This window comes from Ranitomeya imitator, chromosome 4, assembly GCF_032444005.1.
Source record: "Ranitomeya imitator isolate aRanImi1 chromosome 4, aRanImi1.pri, whole genome shotgun sequence".
NCBI classification, from domain to species: Eukaryota; Metazoa; Chordata; class Amphibia; order Anura; family Dendrobatidae; genus Ranitomeya; species Ranitomeya imitator.
This window is the reverse complement of record NC_091285.1, coordinates 482,180,360-482,201,739: the sequence shown is the minus strand read 5'-3', so window position 1 is coordinate 482,201,739 and position 21,380 is coordinate 482,180,360. Positions and strand designations below refer to the sequence as shown.

Sequence of the window (21,380 nt, the reverse complement as noted above, 5' to 3'; positions counted from 1 at the left end):
GAACAAACTATAGTGAGATTATTGATACACACTAAACATGTCTGTTCAAACTCAAGTGTCAGTCCTTCCTATATTCTTTGGGCAGCAGTTACATTTATGTCTTGTGTCTTAAGGTGTGTTTAATTGGACAGATTTATGCCCATGAAAGTTATACAAGTTGCAATGTACTGCCAACACCAATTTGTTTCATACTGGCATACAGGATCCAGTCAGCCAATGAACAAGCAGTTTGCTGGTTCAGCAGTACGCTCAATGACCCGAAGATCAGGAATGATGATTTTGTATGCTCGATCACCGATTCAACCGTATAAATGGGCCTTTAGTATGAAGGTAGAAATTGGAGGCCTAGCAAAGCATATATTGTAATGAAAGAGCTTTCTATTTAGCATTTGCCATTGTAGATTTTCTTTATTACGACTAGAAAGTGGTGCTGCCACAATGTCAATAAAGGTTATGGCTACTTTTAACTGATACTATGCAGTAGGTATGTAAATTGCCCCTTTCAGTTGCTGGTCTCCTGCCACACTATTGGCTTCTCTTAAACCTATTTCAATTATAATATCATAAATCCATTCAGAAAGGAAAACTAAAGCACAAAAATAAAATGTATGGTATATATTTAACCACTTGCTCTCCGGATTTCATTTTTATCCTAATTTGGATTAGGAAACTTTGTCTAGAAATCTCCTACAGCCATACTTAATCACAACAGAACATTGAAAAATGTCTAACCTTCATCTTCGGATCCAAGTTCTATTTCACTTGAAAAAGTTATCACATATTAAAAGACGTTGGGAGAGGGCAACATCTACCATTGCGTAGCATCTCTTCTTTTTACAATTGTCTGTAAACATCTGGGAAGTCCTTGGTTCGTTGATGAATTTTTTATTTCATAATGCAACAAATATTTTCTGTTGGTAAAAGGTCTGGACTACAGGCAGACAATTCAACACCCAAACACTTCTGCTGCAAAGTCATGCACTGTGATGGATGCAGGCATATAATGCTGAGCATTCATGGTGCCTTTCAAGATTGTGTAAGCTGCCCGTGAAATGGATACTAGTGCAGTCAAATACCATCAGAGATTAAGGCTTTTAAACTATGCAGTCAGCAGGGCATGGCATCCTGGTTTCTATATAGCATTTCAAATTTTGATTCATCTGACCAGAGCAGTTTTCCCTCAGTCTATTTTAAACGAGGACAAAAGGCAGGGAGCCAGCACACCGAGGAAATGCAGGAAGCACGGATCTCCGTCCTGACGTGACGTGAAGAATATCCAAAAAACGAAAAGATGATCCAGCTTCCAAATAAAATATAAAAGTTTAATCCAACATATTAAAATGAGGAGACAACTCCTGGGACGGCATCATACACATAGTAAGGCGAGCGACGCGTTTCGACCAAGCGGTCTTTATCACAGCTGTGATAAAGCTGTGATAAAGACCGCTTGGTCGAAACGCGTCGCTCGCCTTACTATGTGTATGATGCCGTCCCAGGAGTTGTCTCCTCATTTTAATATGTTGGATTAAACTTTTATATTTTATTTGGAAGCTGGATCATCTTTTCGTTTTTTGGATATTTTAAACGAGCATTGGTCCAGAGAAGACATCAGCGTTTCCGGATTGTCTTAATATATAATTTCTTCTTCGCATGATATTGTTTTAACTTGCATTTGTGGTTTGCACAGAAACCTATGTTCACAGATAATGATTTCTGCAAGTATTCTGATATTCTGAGCCCATGGAGTGATTTGCATGACTGACTCATACCCAATTTTAATGCAGAGCTGCATTTGGGTTTGTAGATCACAAGCATCCAAAAGTGACTGTTGGCCTTGGCCATTATGCACTATGCACATGGATTTCTCAAGAAATTCTGAATATCCCAACATATAAATTACAAAATACCATAAAAATATACAAAGTCTTCGCACTTTTACATTGAGGTCACAGTGCATTTAAAAATTGGAGAACAATGTCAGACAGTTGTTCAAAGGTTAGTGACTATCTTTGCTTCCGAGAGACTCTTGCCTCTCTAACATGCTAGTTTTTTCCACAGTCATGTGACTTAATTGAAAATCCAGCTGTTTTTCTTTAGTACCATTCACTTTTCAAGCCTTTTGTTAACGATGTAAGAACTTTTGAGATGTGTTGCTGCCATCAAATTTATAAAGTAGACATTTTTCCATTTCATAAAGAAAAAAAAAAAGCCTTTACCTATTGATCGGTGTTCTATTGTGAATAAAATATGGCTATAAAATTTCCAAATCATTGCATTCTTGTTTTCTTTACATTTTACACAATATCCCATTTTTTCTTTAATTGGGGTTGTTATTTCAATATTCATTTATTGGTTTAGTGTTCCTTTAATATGGTCCACATCCATATCGGAGCTTCACTTTAAGCAATGTTAGCAACAATGATATATAATGGGTTTCTTATGTCCCTTATATTTGTGTGGATAAGGCTTGTCACATTAGTAGCCATTCTTTTCATATGTCTTTTTTGGCTACTTTTGTTTAACATGACGTGTGTGTTGTATTCATGTTCACAAGGGCACAGACACTGCTATTTCTATAATTTAAAATGGATGACATTTTTATTGCAAAAAGCAATAAAGTTAAGGGTATTAAAAGAGGTTTATCCTGTCATTTTGACAACTATGTACTATCTTGAGCTTATGTGCTCTGAATTAGAGTATAATACTTGGTCTTCATGATTCATATTCCAAAGAATGTACGACTCCAGTACGAATGTATCCTACATATATATATGTATATATATTTATAACTATATACAAAAACATGTCAATAATGTATTTTTTGCACTTTCATTGAAAGTTTAAAACAAGATAAGATTAGGCTGGCAGGATTACACCAGTTCAGGTGCATAGTTTTGTTTTCTCAACAAATAAAATCTTGTAAAATTACGTATGATGACTTACTCAAAACTAAAAAGAAAACTCCTTTACATGACATTTACCTTTTAAAGTGTATTACTTTTCTTGGAAAAACATGAATGATATATAAAAGAATTATTCCTGGTACATATGATTCTAGCATAATGAACACATTCTGACCTAGCCAACTTAAAACATATTTCACTAAGATGTTTCAATACTGCTTAGCTGCCCTAAAAATAAAATAAGAACACTGATGTAAAAAATAAGTTGATACAAAACAGTCCATTTTGTTTCCTTGTCTTGCTTTAACAGGGCAATACTGCTTTATGGCAGTCACCAGGAAAAATAGCCCATTCATCTACAAATTAACTTACATCAGGCCACTATTCATATAATTGCCATCAAGTCAGTAGGGCATCTGGAGGAATGTCTACAGCTCTTCTTGACATTTACAAACCGGCTTCTCCTTCAGGTTCCTCTTTTTTCGTAGCAGTTATAGATATATTTGCACTACTGTCTGTATTGTCTTCTCCTTGCTCTCCAGTTCTACCTTTCTGCGGTGCAACAATAGCCCCTTTCTGTAGTATTTCTGTAGCTTCATACTCTAATACCTCTGAAGGAGTTAATGGATCCAGGTGAATGCTACTTGGCTCACTAATGTCAGAACCTACAGAATCTGGAGCTTGCTTAGTTAAATATTGCTCAAACCCAGCATCATCACCAGCAAGATCTGAATCTGCAAGACCTTCTTTCAGCACCAAACACAAATCAGCTTTCTCGGTTGTAACATTTTTGCTATGTGTGGGTTCACTTAGTTCTGTACTAGTCGCTTCAGAACATATCTTCTCTTGTACCATGTCACAGTCATCTTTATTATACAAGTCTTTTGGCTGAACTTCTTTTTCGGATTTTGGAGAGCAGCTGCCTGGAGATTCAGTGGCTGCCTTGAGATTTACCTGCCGCACAAACATATTGTCTGTGTTACTTAATGTACTTGTATGGCCTAGAGAGGTCATACTGCTTTCACATGAATTGTCCTCTTTCTTCGTAGCCTCTGGTTTGTGCTCGTCTTCCATACTAAAAGAGTAATACACGATTATTAGCTAAAAGTGAAGTGTATTCCATAAGATATAAAAAAAAAATTCTGTTAACAAAAATAACTCAATCATCATCTATATTTTTCCCACAGAACATAAGTTAAATAGAAAGTTATTTTTGAAGGAGTCTTCCTTTTAAGCACTTAAAAGGCATGTCTGGGATTCTAAAAACGTATCTGTTTTTAAAATAAGCCAGCACCCATCAGTCTACAGGTTGTGTGTAGTATTGCAGCTGGGAATTATTCACTTCAATGGAGTGCAGCTTATTACCAAACACAACCCATGTACACATATGGCAGCCATGTCTTTCATATTCTGGACAACTTTCCCAAATATAATTTAGCTATTTACTTCATGTCTCATACAACTTTTATCTACACAGATTTTAATCGACACAGCTGATAATTTGAAAAAATGGCAATCAAGAATAAAATATTTATTTTGTCCATGGAGGCGGGACTGAAGCCTCCTCTTAGAAGCACCCAACTGCCGTCAGTCATCTCTTGTGTAGATTTTCGCCGCCCCCTCAGCGCTGTTATTGTGTGAATTCCGGCGCCTGCTCTCTGCTCTTCTGCCTTGCGCAGGCGCATAGAGCATTTGCCATCCTAGCGCTGGTGCCGGGTTCCGTTCTGCGCCTGTGCGGGCAGTGCGGCCACCCTGTTACTGAATCCCCGCCCCGTTATGCATTATGCACAGTGCGGGGCTGGGATTCCTGGGCATGCGCACTGCGCTTCTCAGACGCTCCCCATGTCCCCCGCCTTTCAGCGTTGCCGGAATATACAGGTATCCTTGCCGGCGTTTGGAACAGCCGCACAGAACAATGCTGGAAGGCGGGGGACCTGTGGAGCGTCTGACAAGCGCAGTGCGCATGCCCAGGAATCCCAGCCCCGCACTGTGCATACTGCATAACACAGTGCGGGGCGGGGATTCAGTAACAGGCTGGCCGCACTGACCGCACAGGCGCAGAAAGGAACCCGGCACCAGCGCTCGGACGGATAATGCTCTATGCGCCTGCGCAAGGCAAAAGAGCAGAGCGCAGGCGCCGGATATCACACAATAATAGCGCTGAGGGGGCGGCGAAAATCAACCCAACAGATGACTGACGGCAGTTGGGCGCTTCTAAGAGGAGGCTTCAGTCCCACCTCCAGGTACAAAGATAGGTATTTCAGCAGAATTATAAATACATTTATTGGGGCAATAACAGAAACAAAAACTAAAAGAGTCACCTTGTTAGAATGCAGCATTACTGCTGCACAAGGTGGCTCTTTTAGTTTATAACGGCTGGAGGGGGGTGACTTTAAATAGTGGTCTGTGTGCTGCCCACCCTTGCTTTGTGAACTGTGTGGTTACAAGACTTTTGCTACAATGATTCTGTTCTTACATCTAAGAGCTGAGAGGCAATAGCCTATTAAGTCTCATTCGCATGGACGTGTTGGGTACGTTGCATTCACGGATAGAACACAAATCCATTATAATATATGCAGCTATTCACAGTTCCGTGCTATTACACAGACCGTGTTAGGGTATGTGCACACGTTGCGGTTTTTGATGCGTTTCTGCGGCGTTTTTGGATGCGTGGAATTGCCTCAAATCTGTAGTGCGTTGTGCACACAATGTTAATCAAAGGGAAATTCAAAAACACTGTGCACATGCTGCGGAAAAAAAACAAGCGCATTCGCAGCATATTTTTTACCGCAGCATGTCAATTCTTTGTGCGGAACTGCAGTGATTCTGCACCCATTGACTTCCATTGTGTCAGGCCAATCCGCAGCAAACCCGCAGATGTAAAAAAGAGCTGCGGTTTCGCTGCAGATGCGAGTGCGAGAAACGCTGTGGCCCGGGAGGAGGGAAGTGTGTGGGCAGAGACTGTGTATGTGTCTGCGGGCTGTCCAGGGGTCTGCCGAGGCTGTGTCAGAGTGTGTGTAGGCATCATCCGCTGGCACTACAAGTCCCATCCGGCTATGCCTGCTACAGTGAAAGTGATTGACACATTAGCCAATTTAATGTGTTGAATGTATAAGAAAAAACAAACAAAAAAACCCACATACAGTACATATATAGTTCATGTTCACCATCTACACCTAATCCCCGAAGCCCTCGCTCACCTGAAAAAAAAATAAAATAAACCAACAATATACTCCCTGTGTCCGACATAATCCAATTAATGCGATTTCCCACGACGATCCCCCTGTGAAGAGCTGTCACATCAGCTGATGCGACCGCTCTCCATTGATACAATGATGGAGATAATCCTTCGGCTGCCAACAGGTCACCGGAGTTCACCTGCCACTGCAGCACTACAGCGCGATATTCGGCTGTAGTGCCGTAAAGCGAGAGGCTTCTCTCCGTTGACACACTGCGGGAGGGTTATCTCCGGTGTGTCATCGGCGGCCTATAGAGCGGTCACATCTGCTGATGTGACAGCTCTATATGGGAGATCGTCATGGGACAATCATTATTAAAGAGGGACTACATTGGACAGGGAGTATACTTTTTTTTTTTTGCAGGTGATCGATGGCTTCCATTGGATTAGGCGTGCAATAAAAATTATGAAAACTGCGTCGTGTTTTATAAAATACTTTCTTAGGTGTGTGACTTTTTTAACCCTTTCTTACTATAAGATTACTAATGGATAGGCGTTTTATTGACGCCTCTCCATTATTAACCGGGCTTAATGTCACCTTACAATAGCAAGGTTACATTAACCACTTATTACCCCATATGCCACCACTACACGGCAGTGGGAAGAGAGGGGCTAAGTGCCAGAATTGGCGCATCGTACAGATGCGCCATTTCTGGGGCGGCTGCAGGCTGGTGTTTGTAGCCAGGTGGAGGCCAATATCCATGGCCCCTTCCTAGGCTATGAATATCAGCCCGCAGCTGTCTGCATAGCCCTTCTGGCTACAAAATATAGGGGGACCCCGTGTCTTTGGTGTCCCCCTATTTTAATAGCCAGTAAAGGCTATGCAGACAGCTGTGGGCTGATATTCATACCTGGGATTGAGCCATGGGTATTCTGTGTAGAAAATTCAACCGGCAAATCTGCAATGTGTGCACATACTTCAAAACTCATGGAGACATGTCACCTGTGCTATCGAAAAAAAAAATAGACAAGGGCCAATACGAGACTGTGAAAAACATGTACAAATATGGATGCCATTCATAGGCCAACATTGAAAAGGATAGGAAAAGCTCTGTAATGTAATTTATATCTTTATATATCCATGAAAAGCACTTTGTGACATAGTGATGGTATAAATGGACACACGCACCATACACTGTTGACAACATTATAATTTCTTCATGTGTTTAAGCACGGACGTGCGATTGATGCCTTTGTGAGAGCTTTGTTAAGGCTCTTGCACAGTTTTGGACTGGGGTGGCAAGGGCCCACCAGTAACTAATTCCAGGGCCCCACTTTTCAGCTACATGCAAATGTGACATTCTTAATCCCAAACTTGTATAACAATGAACTGGGTAGATTGTTAAATGAATAAGATGTTTGTACATTGTGATTCAAGTACATTGTGCCAAGTGCTGCTCATATAAGAGGATGGTGGTCCACTCTTGCATAGGGGCCCACAAGAGGATTCTCCTGTGGGCCAGTCCAAGCATGCTCTTGCAACACAAATAACAAGGGAAAAGAAAACAGCTGAGCTGCTGGTAGTGAATAGGATAATAGGGAAAAAAAAAAAAGAGGAGATGGGTTCTGTTAGGGTATGTGCATACGATAAGTAAAACGCGAGTTAGATTCTGCGTACTTGCACAGCGTTCAATCTGCAGCGTCCAGATGTTCCAGCATACTGGATGGGATTTCAAGAAATCACATGTCCACTATGCGTGCACTGACATCCGCAGCTCACCGGCGGAGGCGGACATGCGGCTCGTTTTTTTTTACAAACCAAAGTACGTCTATGTTGCGGAGAGGCGAGCCTTCACAAGATAAATGTCACCTGTACAATGTATTGGATGCAGTGATTCCACATGGTTCAATGAACACATGCGGATTCACCTGCGTTCTATAGACGACAGCGCTTTGGACGACGTGGACATGTGCTGCGCCAAAGCGCTGCCAATTACTCAACGTGTGCACATATCCTAAGGGAGATGTAAGAAAATAGTGCATGAAAGGGTAGATGCAATGGTGGGGAACAGGTGACAACTGTATTGTGGTGAGCTGTTGTGATGCAAAAATGGTGAAGAGGAAGTTAAAATGTAAGCAATGTGGGGAAGTGCTGCTAGCAGAGGAGAGAGTCTGGAGCACTGAAAAACTGTCTGCTTGGTCTTGTCTGAATAAGTGAATATAGAACTGGTCTTGGGTGTTTGATTCCAGTGTCCAGGCACTTGAATCCGCAGAGTGAATAACACTTGGGATGTACAGATTTGATGCACAATGTTATTTAAGCTTAATATGACTTATTAATTGCTTTTAATATTACTTTTCATGGTATTTTGCATTAATGTATGACTTGTTCGTCAATGTTTTTAGACTCTGTAAACTGTTCTTTTGCATCACAGATGTCCCTTTATGTACAACCGATATAGCTTTTTATTTGGGGTCTGTGTGTCCCTTTTATTTGCATACTGTAAGGTTCTACAGAGTTGTTGAAATGCAATACAATTATATCTGGTTGCATTATTTTTAGCATTTAATAAGAGTAGATAAAACAATGTTATAAGGCTCTACAAATTCAAGACAAGTTGTGTTTTCTTTAGAGATACAGAAGAATCTGTTTTGCAAACTTAAGACTTTAAATATAATAGATCCTTTTTTTTATTAGCTGTTAAAACTACATTAAACAGGAACTAGAACTTTAATGTTACTTTGAAATTTCAAGAGCAGAACATGTTAAGAATTACCTTTCAGCTGTTGCATCAACAGAAGAGCCAGTTTTTTCCTTCTGCAGATATTAATCTCAATTAGTAATCGTCACATTTTTGTGAACCAACTCAACTATTATTATACACACACAATAAACAAAGGAATATCTAACACTAATTAATTATCCCCATTGCTTAGTCAAAATATTGTAAAATTGCAAGTGGCATCTAGTTGCGAAATATTGAGTTTACAGACTTTCAGATGAAAGACTAGTGACATTTTATGGCATTTCTTGTAAAATGAGGTTAGCACACAAATGGAAGTGTAAACCATTCTATTTCCATTATTGCTGCAATTAACTATTCACTGCAATACTTCTAGCAAAGAACAGTTCTGTACAACACAATTTCGATAAGGTCTCATTCATCTAATAAACATCTGGTATCAGATCTGATTATTATTAAGGTCCCATGAATCCCTAGGAATTCATTTTTAGCACAGATGTGCAAGAGGCCTAAACAAGAGTCTACATAAGCCATTATAATAAACCATGACATTTAAGTGTAAAGGGGACTGTTCATTCTAGCTTTATTTTATCTACTGCATGACTTCCGGATGCACAAGTATTACAGGGTTAGAGACAATTTATTTCATGTTAGAATTTTTGCAGATATGCTGCACTAATTCAGCGGTTTGCTTCATTTTCCAGGAATTTAACATTTATTGCAAATTTTATGTGACTCAATATGTCCTGGGGGCTTGCTTAAAAAAACAACCAAACAAAAACACTCATCTCTCCGTTCACCTGTCCCAACGCCACAGCCCTTAAGACCAGTCTGCTGCACAGCTCCATACGGCCTCTTATGTACTGCTTTTTGTCCATCTTAAAGGGAACCTGTTTTTAGCTATGAAACTGGCCCCAGTGTGCTGTTAGTGTTGGAATGTGCATAACTAACATATTTTTGTCAAAGAAAAGCTGTAAGTATTAGGTTTAAAAAAACACTTTATACTATTAGATGATTCCCTCACATCTATTTTCTTTCAGTTAGGGGTGGTGACTATCATTTCAGCCACGAATCATTCAGAGTAATTCTGAAATTAGGCCCATCCTCAGGATTGCATTTGATTGCTGTCACTGGCCCCGAAGTGACTGGCCACATATCAAATCCCGTGCCTGTGCACTGCCTATCCGCTCCCGAAGCACAAAGAGCAGGAGGACACAGTAGTGCGCGCACTCACGCATCATGTGGCCACTAACTCAGAGCGGCTCCGGAGCAGAATTTGATACGTGGTTGCCGGGACATCGGGTCAGTCACGGCAATTAAATGTAATGCTTTGGATGTGCCAATTTCAAAAGTACACCAAATGATACATGACTGAAAAGATAAAGTCACCACCCCTATGACTGGAAGGAAAGGTATGTGAGGGATTCCCATAACCCTTAATGATATAAACTTTTTTTTTTTTAAACCTAATACTTGGAGGTTTTCTTTGACATGTTCGTGACGCACACTGCATAACATCACACCGGGGCCAGTTTCATAACTAAAAAGGATGTCAAAGGTTCCCTTTAACTATGTGCATTGCTTCCTACATGAGTCGGCCTCTAACACCACAAATGCATTGCCCGAAGCCTCAAGTTGAGTTTTGTTTAACCCCTTACCGGCATCGGACGTACTATACCGTCCGATGCCGGCTCCCCTGCTTTGATGCAGGGCTCCGCGGTGAGCCCGCACCAAAGCCGGGACATGTCAGCTGTTTTGAACAGCTGACATGTGCCCGTAATAGGCGCGGGCAGAATCGCGATCTGCCCGCACCTATTAACTAGTTAAATGCCGCTGTCAAACGCAGACAGCGGCATTTAACTACCGCTTCCGGCCGGGCGGCCGGAAATGACGTCATCGAAGACCCCCGTCACATGTCCGGGGGTCGGCGATGCGTCTCCATTGTAGCCATAGAGGTCCTTGAGACCTCTATGGTTACTGATTGCCCGTCGCTGTGAGCGCCACCCTGTGGTCGGCGCTCACAGCACACGTGCAATTCTGCTACATAGCAGCGATCAGCAGATCGCTGCTATGTAGCAGAGCCGATCGTGCTGTGCCTGCTTCTAGCCTCTCATGGAGGCTATTGAAGCATGGCAAAAGTTAAAAAAAAAAGTTTAAAAAAATGTGAAAAAAATAAAAAAAACATAAAAGTTTAAATCACCCCCCTTTCGCCCCAATCAAAATAAATCAATAAAAAAAATATCAAATCTACGCATATTTGGTATCGCCGCGCTCAGAATTGCCCGATCTATCAAATAAAAAAAAGTATTAACCTGATCGCTAAACAGCGTAGCGGGAAAAAAACTCGAAACGCCAGAATTACGTTTTTTTGGTCGCCGCGACATTGCATTAAAATGCAATAACGGGCGATCAAAAGAACGTATCTGCACCGAAATGCTATCATTAAAAACGTCATCTCGGCACGCAAAAAATAAGCCCTCAACCGACCCCAGATCACGAAAAATGGAGACGCTACGAGTATCGGAAAATGGCGCAATTTTTTTTTTTTTTTTTTTTTTTAGCAAAGTTTGGAATTTTTTTTCACCACTTAGATAAAAAATAACCTAGTCATGTTTGGTGTCTATGAACTCGTAATGACCTGGAGAATCATAATGGCAGGTCATTTTTAGCATTTAGTGAACCTAGCAAAAAAGCCAAACAAAAAACCAATGTGGGATTGCACTTTTTTTGCAATTTCACCGCACTTGGAATTTTTTTCCCGTTTTCTAGTACACGACATGTTAAAACCAATGATGTCGTTCAAAAGTACAACTCGTCCCGCAAAAAATAAGCCCTCACATGGCCAAATTGACGGAAAAATAAAAAAGTTATGGCTCTGGGAAGGAGGGGAGCGAAAAACGAACACGGAAAAACGAAAAATCCCCTGGTCATGAAGGGGTTAAAGGGGTTTTCTCAAGAACAAAAATTCATTTTAAATCAATAGATCTTGAAATAATAACTTCCCCAATTTCAACGTGTTTAAATAAAATGTTCCTGTACTGAGAAAATCTTATGATCTTCGATCTTGTGCGCAAGCAATGAAGACTCTACCCCAAGGTACCCATAACCGCATGAGTGGACGACACATGTGAGGGATTACATTGCCACAACTACACGTCACAGGTCAGTGTAACGTGCATGGGAGGGGGGTGCTATTATAATAGAGAGGAGGCAGGGATTTCTTACCGCATGCCCCGGAGCCTGGAAGAAATCACTAACATATAACATTAAAAGTGCTTTTCTCACTATCTACACAGCAGCTATGAGGCATTCTCGTAAGACTGGTTTAACCATAGTAATAGTTTAAAATTCGTCCAGGGGGTGACAGAATCCCTTTAATGTTTTGCAACCATTTTCTGGCCCTCTATAAATCAGAAAAGTGGCGGCCAGCCACCATTTTGTATAAATCATTTTTATTGGTCACAGCAGTAAAGAATAAAGGTAAACCGTACAAACTTATAAATCAGTGCAATGATAGGCAATAATTTTAAGTCAAACAAGAAGAGCATAGTTACATTTATCTCTTGCGATATACTTTTCTGATTAATAATGCTCTTGACTATCCCGAAATTATGAATTATTAACATTAAAGAACTACCGGGATAGTTGGTAACAATTCTGAGCTTCCTTTGTAAATATTTAAAATATAATATGTGTAATCAAAACTGGATATGAGGAGGACAAACATAGAAATTAAGATAGAGGGAAGAAAAGAGGGTAGAAAGAAGAAGAAGAGAAGGGTAATTGAGGGGGTGAGGAATTCTGGGAAGGAGTGTGGCTACCCCCGTAGCCTAGCGGACAGGATACATGCCGAGAAACGGCCCGAAGGCATACGACAATAAGCTACATAGTGTGTCGGGTTCTGGAAACCCAGAGATCCAGTTCAGGAGTTTCCCTAAAAGCGATCCAAGGGGCCCATAGGTTGTAGGTTTTCTCTACGTTACCTGGTGACTGGTTTATCAACTGCTCCATTCTATAGATGCTATTAAGTTCTGCCACAAATTCTGTACGGGTAGGAAATTTTTCTTGTTTCCAAAACCTAGGGATTAGATTTCTGACTGCGGTAAGAAAGTGTCTGAGGATACCCCTCTTGAACCTAGATATTGATAGGTCGCATAGAGACAGCAATGCTAGAACTGCTGAAGGTTGGATCTGTGTGATAGACAACTTATTATGAAGTTCAAAGACGGCCAACCACAGATCCTTTACGGGGGGGCAATCCCACCAGATATGCATGTAAGAGCCTATTTCCTTTAAACATCTCCAGCAAGTGTCAGGGGTCGTGGGGAACACCGCATGCACCATGGCGGGGCATCTATACCATCTTGCTAGAATCGTATAGCTCCTCTCCTGTGATACCGCGCATAATGACGATCTGGAAGAGAAGAGAAGAATTTTTTCCCTGTCTTCAGATGACAAGGGCCTTCCCAGATCGCCCTCCCATTTCGAGAAAAACAATGGCCAACCCTGCAGTGGAGCCCTCCCCTCTTGGAAAATTTTATATAACAGCGAGACAGTAATGATCCGGGGGGTTTGCTGATGTACAAAGCATCTCAAAGGGAGTTAGCGGCCTGTAGATATTGGTTTGTTTAGAGATTGAGTGGATATAACTTTTTAGTTGTTCATAGAAGAACCAATCGGTAGAGTGAGATTCTTCCTCCGGGAATAATTCCCGAAGGGTCTTCATCCCAGTTTCTTTTAAGTAATCATGGATGATGGGTTTGGAGTCTTTTCTCTTATTTAGAAATGTCTCTCTATTCAGCCCTGCTGGAAAAGCAGAGTTGTCATAAATTGGAATTAAGGGGCCTGGGAGAGTTGTGATCTGAAGGTCTTTGTTCCGGTTTTTAATGAGAAGCAATATGTTTCGCGTGAGGAAAGGTATGTAGGTGCCCGGCCCTAGCCCCCTGCCTCCTGTCCAAAGAACAACTTGGGGGTCACATCCGTTAAGATCGTTTTCCAGGTTTACCCACTTTTTGTTGTTTTTACTGTGATAAAGGTCTAGGATACAGGTTCCTATTGATGCATAACTATAAATCGCGAGATCCGGGAGACCCAATCCACCTGTCAGTTTAGATCTACTTAATGTTGTATATGAAATACGTGCCCGATTATGAGACCAAATAAAACGAGTAATTATTTGTTTAAGGCGGGAAAAGAAGGACGCTGGTAGGTATAGGGGGATTGTTTGGAAAAAATATAAGAGGCGAGGTAAGAGGTCCATCTTAACTGCATTGATCCTACCCAGCCAGGACAATTGGAGCTTGTGCCATCTCTCCAAGTCTGAGTTTGTTTTTTGTAGGGTTGGTGTAAGGTTGGTTTCAAACAGTTTAGAAGTTTTGCTTGTTATTTTAATACCTAAATAAGTAAGGGAATCAAAGCACCATTTAGATGGAAAGGACTTCCTTAATTGATCCACCAAGGGGAGTTGGAGTGAAATGTTTAGGATTTCGGATTTATGGGAATTCATTTTGAAGTTACTTAGGTGGCCGAATTTATGTAGCTCCGAAATGATATTTGGTAGGCTCGTAGAGGGGGATGTAATGTATAGCAGGATGTCATCTGCAAAAAGCGCTAGTTTATGTTCTTCAGAACGTAATTTTATACCAGTGATTGATGGGTTGTTTCTCAGGGCCACAGCTAGATGCTCCATTGTTAGAATATATAAGAGGGGAGAGAGAGGGCACCCCTGCCTTGTACCATTCCTGATCGGGAACATTTGGCCAGCCACCATTTTGGTTAAATTGCACAAAGTGAATCACAAAAAAAATTCAGGATTTAGGAAAATCTAATCTTTCTTGTAAGGGCTTCTTTTCCTCGCAGGTTAAAACCCTCCTCTGGCGCCGGCACTCCAGAGCGGAGCGTGCGGCTGCACAGCAACACAAAGCTGCACGCTCTGCTCCCAAGTCCCGGCGCCAGAGGAGGGTTTTAATCTGCGAGACACGGCCATATGTCTCGCAAGGGAAAGCGATTTGCTTGTCTCTACGGCGCTCGAGTTCTCAAAATAGCAGCCGAAGGAAGAAGTGACCAGACAGCTCCATCTGCCACCCCCAACGAACAACATTTCACTTGAGAAAGATGCTTTTTATTTGGAAAAGGCTGATTGACAAGGCTGGTTCACATATTCCTTCATCAGATATTTTCTACCAAACAAACTTTGTTGATACATTTGGACGGAGGAAGTACTTTACACCAGTCTTGTATCTTTATGGACATTCACAAAGACTAGTTCCTAATATAAAAAAAATAAATATACATAAATAATTCACATAAAAAAGAAAAAAATGTGGTAGGGCTATTAAACAAAAACCTAAGCACACAATATTGCAGAAATTCCTTTTATTAAAAAAACAAACAAACAAAAAAAACAAAAAAAAACCCAAAACCTTACAATGGCCCTAAAAATGAATTTGGAAAACCCCATCCCAAGAAGGTCTTCATTGACTTTGTGGGAGAAAACGATGGGTGAAACACAAAATAAATAAAGGCAAAACAAGAAAAATACAAAAATAAACTAAAAAAAAGCCACTACTAGACCATGCTATAAAATAAAAAAATGGCAATTTGTGCCATTAAAATGAAAAACACCACAAATTAGGTCCCAAATAGTGATGAGCGAATAATCTCGTTACTCAAGATTTCTCAAGCATGCTCGGGGGTCCTCCGAGTATATTTTAGTGCTCGGAGTTTTAGTTTTTAGCACCGAAGCTGAATGATTTACATCTGTTAGCCTAGCAACCAGACAACCCCCACATGTACTTATGCTGGCTAACAGATGTAACTCATTCAGCTGTGGCGCTGAACTAAAACTCCGAGCCCTAAAAAATACTCGGAGGACCCCCGAGCGTGCTCGAGAAATCTCGAGTAACGAGTATATTCGCTCATCACTAGTCCCAAACATCACGCAAAAGAGGCTAAACATATTTGAATAACCCAGAAAAATGTGATAGCTCCTCTAAAACAGACCCCATCCTCCCCCCCCCCCCCAAAAAAAAAAAAAAAATAGGAACCTGATTGAAAATGGCCCAATCTAGAACTGGTTAAGAGTGCATAGCATTTATAAACATACAGTTTAGATATTCATTTAATTTTTTTTTTTTTTTATATATATATATATATATATATATCTCCCAGGAAGACATACTTCATGGGCATGGTCTGAAAAACTCGTTCATACTGCATATGTAAACGTCTGCTGTAAATGTCCACTTATGTTTTCTTAAAAACAATGTTCATATAAAAGTAAAAAATATTTTCATACCTGTCCACTGATTTGCTTCAGCTTTACTGAAGAATAAAGTCTTGGTCTAAAAAGAAAGATCAACCAAATAATCTTATTTTATACTTCAAAAGCAAAAATAAATAAAAATAAAATAAGTTAGGCCTACCTAAAAAGAACTTCAGTCATACAATGTATTGCATTTGGAAAGCACAAAAGAAGCCAAATAAAAAACAATCGTACAACTGAAAATCCAGAATTTTTAAATAAACCATGAAAAATAAAAATACATAATCCATAGATGCATTGTGTCAGACATTGTAAACACATAGTGAGTATTTTAATTACATGTGGCACAATTGTTCAACTAAAAAGAAAAATATATGACAAAGATAAGTAAAAGGAAGAGAAAGGTACTAATGCTTTACATAGATATATATATATATATCTATGCATTGTGTGCCATTGCACACAATCTACTTTAATCCACTACACAGTGAGTCTAATCTAAAGTACACAGGGAACAGATTTCACAGGAGTATTATATTATCCAACTTTTATTTAAATAGTCTCTTCTCGTAAATCTGCTTATTTCTCCACCTGGACTGATGTTCTCCTCTCAAATTCAGGTATAAAAATCGGTTTTCAGTAAGGACAGATTTCCCTATTAATGAAACAGTGGATAACAGTAGGCGCTTATAACATTCTATGACCAGAGAATAGGGAAGGAGGATCTACTGTAGTGACAGACAGACATTCTGCAAAAAGTTCTCCTGAAACAGTTAATGTTCTCCATAGAACTTTATGAGCACCAATTGCCATCTCCCATCTCAGTAATGGGAAAATTTGTCTTTAGTAAAGACCCATTTCACTGGTGAAATTAGAATTTTGAGAATTAAAGATCAATGGGGAGAAAAACAGATTTCTCTAATAAGATAAAATTACAAAGTTTCTTATTTTCATGTGTACTTTGTGATGTAGGAGAAAAACAATAAAATGACAATTACTCTTTATAGCCATTAATTTAAAAAAAAAAAAAACAAGGTAAAGTAGCCAGTACCTTATAGATGTGTGAATTTTTTTTTTAATGGCTACAAAGTAGAGAAAGGCATGAGTTGTCAAAATAGCTTACATTTACAGTGGGGCAAAAAAGTATTTAGTCAGTCAGCAATAGTGCAAGTTCCACCACTTAAAAAGATGAGAGGCGTCTGTAATTTACATCATAGGTAGACCTCAACTATGGGAGACAAACTGAGAAAAAAAAATCCAGAAAATCACATTGTCTGTTTTTTTAACATTTTATTTGCATATTATGGTGGAAAATAAGTATTTGGTCAGAAACAAAATTTCATCTCAATACTTTGTAATATATCCTTTGTTGGCAATGACAGAGGTCAAACGTTTTCTGTAAGTCTTCACAAGGTTGCCACACACTGTTGTTGGTATGTTGGCCCATTCCTCCATGCAGATCTCCTCTAGAGCAGTGATGTTTTTGGCTTTTCGCTTGGCAACACGGACTTTCAACTCCCTCCAAAGGTTTTCTATAGGGTTGAGATCTGGAGACTGGCTAGGCCACTCCAGGACCTTGAAATGCTTCTTACGAAGCCACTCCTTCGGTGCCCTGGTGGTGTGCATTGGATCATTGTCATGTTGAAAGACCCATCCACGTTTCATCTTCAATGCCCTTGCTGATGGAAGGAGGTTTGCACTCAAAATCTCACGATACATGGCCCCATTCATTCTTTCATGTACCCGGATCAGTCGTCCTGGCCCCTTTGCAGAGAAACAGCCCCAAAGCATGATGTTTCCACCACCATGCTTTACAGTAGGTATGGTGTTTGATGGATGCAACTCAGTATTCTTTTTCCTCCAAACACGACAAGTTGTGTTTCTACCAAACAGTTCCAGTTTGGTTTCATCAGACCATAGGACATTCTCCCAAAACTCCTCTGGATCATCCAAATGCTCTCTAGCAAACTTCAGACGGGCCCGGACATGTACTGGCTTAAGCAGTGGGACACATCTGGCACTGCAGGATTTGAGTCCATGGTGGCGTAGTGTGTTACTTATGGTAGGCCTTGTTACATTGGTCCCAGCTCTATGCAGTTCATTCACTAGGTCCCCCCGCGTGGTTCTGGGATTTTTGCTCACCGTTCTTGTGATCATTCTGACCCCACGGGGTGGGATTTTGCGTGGAGCCCCAGATCGAGGGAGATTATCAGTGGTCTTGTATGTCTTCCATTTTCTAATTATTGCTCCCACTGTTGATTTCTTCACTCCAAGCTGGTTGGCTATTGCAGATTCAGTCTTCCCAGCCTGGTGCAGGGCTACAATTTTGTTTCTGGTGTCCTTTGACAGCTCTTTGGTCTTCACCATAGTGGAGTTTGGAGTCAGACTGTTTGAGGGTGTGCACAGGTGTCTTTTTATACTGATAACAAGTTTAAACAGGTGCCATTACTACAGGTAATGAGTGGAGGAAAGAGGAGACTCTTAAAGAAGAAGTTACAGGTCTGTGAGAGCCAGAAATCTTGATTGTTTGTTTCTGACCAAATACTTATTTTCCACCATAATATGCAAAAAAAATGATAAAAAAACAGACAATGTGATTTTCTGGATTTTTTTTTCTCAGTTTGTCTCCCATAGTTGAGTTATACCTATGATGTAAATTACAGACGCCTCTCATCTTTTTAAGTGGTGGAACTTGCACTATTGCTGACTGACTAAATACTTTTTTGCCCCACTGTATCTAGTAAATTCACCGCCACTCCAGGAGGTCCTGTGTGCTTTGTTTTTAATGAATAAATTATACCGCTTATGCATTCTATATGCAGCCAATCACTGTCCTTGTCAATAGTCAGGTACTGTAAACACAACCGAACTAGCAATTGGATGCAGTCATATGTGCATGAACAGTACATTGGGACATATACGAGTCACAGGAACTGAAAGAATTGGTCCGTCAGGCTCTTTCACCTGCATAACCCCCCTGCCACCTGCACACCGCAATTTAAGATGTTTTTGATGTCATCTCTTACTATGGAATAAAAGTAACACATCAGCAAGGACCGGGTGAGTGCTCAAATTATTTTAGTTCTTGTGACATATATACAGTGGGGGAAATAAGTGTTTGATCCCTTGCTGATTTTGTAAGTTTGCCCACTAGCAAAAGACATGAACACAGTCTATAATTTTAAGGGTAGGTTAATTTTAACATTGAGAGACAATATCAAAAATAAAATCCAGAAAATGACATTGTATAAATTATATAAATTTGCATTTTGCAGTGAGAAATAAGTATTTGATCCCTCTGGCAAACAAGACTTAATACTTGGTGTCAAAACCCTTGTTGGTAAGCACAACAGTCAGACGTTTTTTGTAGTTGATTAGGTTTGAGCACATGTCAGAAGGAATTTTGGTCCACTCCTCTTTGCAGATCAACTCTAAATCATTAAGATTATGAGGCTGTCGCTTGGAAACTGGGAGCTTCAACTCCAGCCATAAGTTTTCTATGGGATTAAGGTCTGAAGACTGGCTAGGCCACTCCATGACCTTAATGTGCTTCTTTGTGAGCCACTCCTTTGTTGCCTTGGCTGTATGTTTTGGGTCACTGTCTTGCTGGAAGACCCAGCTACAACCTATTTTTATTGCTCTGGCGGAGGGAAGGAGGTTGTCACTCAGGATTTTACAGTACATGGCTCCATCCATTGATGAAGTAGTCCTGTGCCCTTAGCAGAGAAACACCCCCAAAACAATGTTTTCACCTCCATGCTTGACAGTTGGGACAGTGTTTTGGATCATAGGCAGCATCTCTCTTCCTCCAATCTCGGCGAGTTGAGTTAATGCCAAAGAGCTCAAATTTTGTCTCATCTGACCACAGCACCTTCTCCCAATCACTCACAGAATCATCCAGGTGTTCATTGGCAAACTTCAGACGTGCCTGTACATGTACCTTCTTAAGCAGGGGGACCTTGCGGGCACTACAGGATTTTAAACCTTTACAGCGTAATGTGTTTCCAATGATTTTCTTCGTGACTGTGGTCCCAGCTGCCTTGAGATCATTAACAAGTTAACCCCCCGTAATTTTAGGCCGATTTCTCACATTCCTCATGATCAAGGATACCCCACGAGGTGAGATTTTGCATGGTGCCCCAGATCGATGTTGATTGACAGTCATTTTGTATTTCTCTTGCTTTCTTACTAGTGCACCAACAGTTGTCTCCTTCTCACCCAGCGTCTTACTTATGGTTTTGTAGCCCATTCCAGCTTTGTGCAGGTCTATGATCTTGTCCCTGACATCCTTGGGGTATGTGCACACATTGAGGATTTTGCTGCGGATCTGCAGCAGTTTTCCATGCGTTGTACTGTACCATGCAAACGTATGGAAAACCAAATTCGCAGTGCAATGGTGCGGAAAATACCATGCGGAAACGCTGCGTTGTATTTTTCACAGCATGTCAATTCTTCGTGTGGTTTCTGCAGCGGTTTATACCTGCACCTCAATAGGAATCCGCAGGTGTAAAACCGCAGGTGGAATCCACACAAAAACTGCAGGTAATCCGCAGTGCGCATTACCTGCGGATTTTGCAAAAACGGTGCAGAAAAATCCACACACGAATCCGAACATAGCCTTATAAAGCTCTTTGGTATTGGCCATGTTGTAGAGGTTAGAGTCTGACTGATTAAAGGGAACCTGTCACCCCGAAAATCGCGGGTGAGGTAAACCCACCGGCATCAGGGGCTTATCTACAGCATTCTGTAATGCTGTAGATAAGCCCCCGATGTTACCTGAAAGAGGAGAAAAAGACGTTATATTATACTCACCAAGGGGCGGTCCCGCTGCTGGTCAGGTCAAACGGGCGTCTCCGGTCCGCTGCGGCACCTCCCATCTTCATTACAAGACATCCTCTTCTGATCTTCAGCCACGGCTCCGGCGCAGGCGTACTTTGCTCTGCCCTGTTGAGGGCAGACAAAGTACTGCAGTGCGCAGGCGCCGGGCCTCTGACCTTTCCGGCGCCTGCGCACTGCAGTACTATCCTCTGCCCTCAACAGGGCAGAGTAAAGTACGCCTGCGCCGGAGCCGTGGCTGAAGATCAGAAGAGGACGTCTTGTAATGAAGATGGGAGGCGCCGCAGCGGACCATCCGACCTGACCAGCAGCGGGACCGCCCCTGGGTGAGTATAATATAACGTCTTTTTCTCCTCTTTTAGGTAACATCGGGGGCTTATCTACAGCATTACAGAATGCTGTAGATAAGCCCCTGATGCCGGTGGGCTTACCTCACCCGCGATTTTCGGGGTGAC

At 41.1% G+C, this 21,380-nt stretch overlaps 1 protein-coding gene across 3 annotated transcripts in view; it reads right to left on the bottom strand.

The window, feature by feature from the left end:
* Positions 1-3,205: 3,205 nt before the first annotated feature.
* The window catches only part of ZNF280D (zinc finger protein 280D), a 131,751-nt gene continuing 113,576 nt past the window's right edge, over positions 3,206-21,380 (bottom strand). For all 3 annotated transcript variants that reach the window (XM_069765937.1, XM_069765940.1, XM_069765938.1), the window contains 3 exons: positions 16,123-16,168; positions 8,859-8,899; positions 3,206-3,978 (listed from right to left, as the gene is read on the bottom strand). In XM_069765937.1, coding sequence (XP_069622038.1) covers positions 3,351-3,978; positions 8,859-8,899; positions 16,123-16,168 — 715 coding nt within the window. In that variant the 3' untranslated portion in view covers positions 3,206-3,350. The remainder of the gene's footprint in view (positions 3,979-8,858; positions 8,900-16,122; positions 16,169-21,380) is intronic.